A 5,051-nucleotide genomic window follows, 5' to 3' on the forward strand; every position below is an offset into this window, starting at 1 on the left:
CATCCATCCTTGTAATATGGATTGTACAAGCTTTCTTTTTAAAGAAGACTAACTAAACTAAGCCTAAGAAATACCAACGAGATTCTGTATCAGGGTCACTTAAAAACGGGTAACTTGTAAATAAATTTGTGAAAATTCCTCACCATTATCACAGAAGGTGGAGAGGCAGAGATGGGGAAATAGCATTCTCTTGACGAGTTCACATCCTAGCGAAGTCAGGGTGCCTGGCTTTGTTTCTGTTTTTGCCTGACATTGTAAAGACAGTCTTAAAGTGAGGGAGAAAGAGGAAACTTGACGGTAACAAAAAAGACAAAGCCTGCCGAGGAGGAACATTTCTTTGCCTAATACCGTAAAGCCTTGGAGAATTGAGAGCCCAAAGCATCCATTAGTGCTGATGGCAGGTTGATGGCCTAAGAAGAGAGGGAATTTGGGGTCAGGGAGGTTTTGTGCAAAATTGAGGCTGTGCTTGGCCATTAGAAGATAAGGCAGACAAATAATGGATTGCAACAGGATAAGTTGCCCTGTGAGATCCACACACACACATGCCCGCCCCTGGCTGCCCTCAGATGACAGGGGACAGATCTGCTTTGTTTTGTTTTTTCTAATCACCTGCCCCCATGTTTAGGCAGCAGAGAGACCTAAGTTATAAACACAGCTCTGTCAGGAGCTCCCTTGGCCAAGTGTGGCATTTAGAATATTCTGGTTCTTTCTTGATGTTTTTCACTACCTTTCAGATTCCTTCATGACCCTTTCCAAAACCTGCCACGTGCCTGGGCACAAGGTAGATGTTCAATACAAATTTGATAAGTTGGTTCAAATTCAGAGAATTTGGGGGGAAAGTCAAAGAGTGAAAAAAGACGGCGTTTCCCTTTCTCTGGGGTCCTGTGCCCAGCGGTGAGGGCCATTCTCACCAGTGCCCTTAGGATGGTTCCCAGGCTCTGTGCTTGGGTCAGGGCCCCAGTGGAGCAGTGAAGAAGGGTCCATTTTTCTGAAGTCTCTGCATGAATGACAATGACAGCTGGGCGGCAGTCGCATGTTAGAAGCAAATCATTCTGATTTTGCCTTCTAGAGCAGAGATATCTTCCCTAAGATTCCAGTTTTACCCCAGCAGAAAAAGCCAGGGCTGTCTCGACTGCAGCAACATTATTATGTTTTGGTAACAGGAAGCCCAGTGATTTTTCTTACCAATTTCCCTGAGGATGCTACCTTTCAGGTACACATACTTAGATTATGTCTACCCTTTCCCACCCAACCTAGGCTTGCTAAGGTTCAGTACTTTCTTCTCTGCTTGCTACCTCACCTCAGCCCCTAAGTTCTTACCCAAATGCCAGGAACTGGGACCAGTCTCTGGAACAGAGCAGAAATAATGTGGGAATTGGGGGTAGAGCTGAACACATATATCGATCTAGGAACAGACAGGAAAGCAACACCCTTGTTACTACAAGGAGAGTGGTGGGAAATAATTTCTTAGCCATCATGGGTAGTGGTGTGGGTAGTGATCGAGTATAAGGTATTTGTGGAAGTAAATTATTTACTGGGCTATATTATCAATGGCTATGTTAAAGGGCCACATGGAGGCTGTCCAAGGAAAGTCACACAATGAGTAATTAGTATTCGACATATTAAAAATATATATATTCTATCCAAAGGACAGTTAGAATACATTTACTTTCCAACTGCATTTGGTTCAGTGTCTCTTATCGGGAGAGAGAGTAGGAGGACTTCATGTGCATCTGTGTTTGGGCTGTCAAATTATCTGTATCTATATATTTATTTTCCTTTGTCTTCAAAAAAATTCCTGGTGTTACAGGCAATAGCTGTATTGCATAAACTGTCACTTCTGAAAATGTGCAGTTAATGGCATACTTGAATATAATTTAATACGTTTTGCTTTTAATATTTACTATTGAGATATATGTTCAATAATTTCCAAGTAATTCTAAAAGTTCTGACAGTATTTATTGCTACTACTATTACATGTTATGATTCTACAGCCCCTTTTCTGACAGAGCTTTTAAAACAAAACAAACTCCATATCAGCTCTCCCTTCCAATTAAATACTGGAGGAAAGCAGAATAGAAATATGACTTTCGAAAGGCAAAGAGGCACAGAGAAACGAGGTCAAGCGGAATAAGTCCCTGAAGTCCTAACTCCAAGCTGGCAAGTTGAACACGTCAAATCAAGTGCTGGGTTTTCCATTCCATTCATGGGAAGGAGGAAGAGAAAGGGGAGGGCAGGGAAGAACTCAGAGGGTACAGTCCTAGGAATCTGCAAACGTGGAGTCCTTGGAGGCAGTGAGAACAACTGCTTAGATTTTCTCCTCCTGCCATTCTTTAGTCCTTGGTGAGATGTTGGAGAAGCAGAGTCCAAAGGCATGTCAGTGTCACATGGCTGAAGCAAGAAGCAGCAGAAGAGTCAGATTTCCTCCCCTTTTTAAATTTAATTTAATTTTTTTTTTTTTTTTTTTTTTTGAGACAGAGTCTCACTCTGTTGCCCAGGCTAGAGTGCCATGGCATCAGCCTAGCTCACAGCAACCTCAAACTCCTGGGCTCAAGCCATCCTCCTGCCTCAGCCTCCCAAGTAGCTGGGACTACAGGCACGCGCCACCATGCCCGGCTAATTTTTTCTATATATATTTTTAGTTGTCCAGATCATTTCTTTCTATCTTTTTATTAGAGATGGGGGTCTCGCTCTTGCTCAGGCTGGTCTCGAACTCCTGAGCTCAAATGATCCACCCGCCTCGGCCTCCCAGAGTGCTAGGATTACAGGCGTGAGCCACCGCGCCCGGCCATGGTTTCCTCCCCTTTTGATTGGGGAGCCACTCACTTTGGGGCACCTCCAGTCCCTTATTTATCACAGACCACTGTGGTGTGGGAAATCCCCACGACAAAGGAAAAAGGGACTTGAAGAAGTTGGGAGACCTGAGCTTATGACCTTGGGTTCACAGCAATATTTGGGGGAACAAGTTGTGAGAGGACTGAGGGTACTGGAATCAGGAAAACTGAGGGTTGAGAAGGAGGTTATCACAAGAGAGGCGGCAGGTGGCTCTGTGGGGTCCCAGACTGACCACTGTCTTGGCCTTGGGATATAACAATAACTGCCATTTGTAATGTGCCTACTGTGTGTCAGGCTCCTTGCATAGTTAGTTATCTATTTAGTTCTCACCTAAACCCAGTTACAGTAACATTATCCCAGTTTACAGATGAGAAAACTAAGGCGCCAGAGATTAATTTGCCCAAGGCCACCCAGCTGGATAGTTTCCTCATCTGTAAAATGAGAGCAGTTAGTCCATCACCTGCTGGTTTGTCAAAAGTCGCTTGAGATCCGACAACAGAAGCCACGAAGAGGCGAGCCCGGGGAATATGCGGATCCACAGCAAAGCCAGTTTTGCTTTTTCCAGATTTGCGTTAAGGTGTTCTCAAGTCTTCTAAAAGCGCAGGCGTGGGCGGTTCTCGACTGCCTCCGGCGTCCCTTGCGCAGGCGACGGTCGCCCTCTGCCGACGTAGGGCGGGAGCGCGCTGAGAGGGAACGGGCCCGAGGGCGGGCGAAGATTTTCTTGCCTATAGAAGGCGCAAGTCGGCGTGCAGAGTAACCCGCTCTTGCCGTCCCTTCCATAAGCGCTTCCTGTCTGATCTCTATGATCCATCCAGTTGCGACGTGAGAAGTTTCTAAAGTTTTCAATTTACGGTAAACAAAAGAGGCGTGCGCCGACCCGGAAGTGAAAGCTAGAACCCGGCCAGAGTAGCTCCGAGCGCCGGCAGTGAGGAAGGAGGTCCAGGGAAAGTTGTAGCCATGGCAGTTGCTGTGGCCGTGGTCGGGGCCGTAATCGGGTCGGAGCCAGGCCCCGCGGAAGAACTTGCCAAACTCGAGTATCTCTCTTTGGTGTCAAAGGTTTGCACTGAGCTGGACAATCACTTGGGGATCAACGACAAGGATCTAGGTGAGCCTGGGGAGGTCTATGCGGCCTCTGGGCTTGGGACTGAGGAAAGTGGAGGGAGAAAAGGTTGATGGGCCGAGTGTGTGTGTCCGTGTGAGTGTCTCTCTGTCACAGACACCCGGGCCCAGGGAACCTGCGGCCGTGGCCTCTGCTTGAGAGCCCTCCAGGCCGAGCTGTTAGAAACCATTTCTCAGAGCTGTCAGCGAAGCCCGGAGCAGTCATCTCTGCTTCATTTTTCTTTTTTTTTTTTTTTTCAGCCTGAAATAATTAAACAGCTTTAACAACAACAGCGGTAGCCGCTGCGATGATGATGATAATGGCTGACGTTATTGGTTGCTCATTATGTGACTGATGTTATTCTTAATTCTTTATTTACACCGTCTTATTTGGTCTTCACACAACTCTGTAAGGTAGTAGTCAGCGTCTGTGCTTTTAATTGTGTTCTTGACCGTTCATGCTAAACTACCTTTTAAACACCAATCAGACGTTTTGGGACGGCTACATCTGGGGAACTCAGTCTGAGAAATAAGTCTAGTGTCCTAGAGGTAAGGCCATAGGCAGATGGAGTCCTTATGAAGGTAAACAGAGACGAATGGGATTCAAGGGTCTTAGTGGAGGGATTGACCCGTGATAGGTACAGAGATGCTTCATCTAAGATTGTAACAGGAGGGAGGACAGAGAATATGGTCGTAGATGCAAATGGGTTTAGAGATTGGTGGAAGATGAATTCTATTTTCTAAATGAAGGTAAAGTGAAATCATCAATTGAACGGATAGGAAGGGGCACGTGACAGAAGTGGTCAGGGAGGTTAGATGTGTGACCTTGGGTAAGATCCTTAGTTTCTTTGAAGCTGTTTTTCTCATCTGTGAAGTGCGATGATAGTATCTTCACAGGTGGTGCTTCCAAGTAGTGCTTAGGGAGATGCTCTGCAGCCAGTGTTTTTTAGTTCACTTTTCTCTTGCCTCCCAGTCAAGATGTACCTGTCCTGTATAATTTTTCCTGGGTGTCTCCCTCTTTGAGTTGATAATGAGATGATGTTAGTTTTGCTATGTGGATAATATGTTTCCTTCATTCAGCAAATATTAAGCTAGGGGACTAGGAATATGAACACAGC

General features: G+C 45.8%; 1 protein-coding gene across 1 annotated transcript in view; it reads left to right on the plus strand.

Annotated features, from left to right (window-relative positions):
* Positions 1-3,777: 3,777 nt before the first annotated feature.
* The window catches only part of DHX8 (DEAH (Asp-Glu-Ala-His) box polypeptide 8), a 59,036-nt gene continuing 57,762 nt past the window's right edge, over positions 3,778-5,051 (plus strand). The window contains exon 1 of the mRNA XM_012659040.1: positions 3,778-3,954. Within this exon, the coding sequence (XP_012514494.1) occupies positions 3,793-3,954 (162 nt within the window). The 5' untranslated portion in view covers positions 3,778-3,792. The remainder of the gene's footprint in view (positions 3,955-5,051) is intronic.

This window comes from Propithecus coquereli, unplaced genomic scaffold (assembly GCF_000956105.1).
Source record: "Propithecus coquereli isolate 6110/MARCELLA unplaced genomic scaffold, Pcoq_1.0 Scaffold598, whole genome shotgun sequence".
Lineage (NCBI taxonomy): Eukaryota > Metazoa > Chordata > Mammalia > Primates > Indriidae > Propithecus > Propithecus coquereli.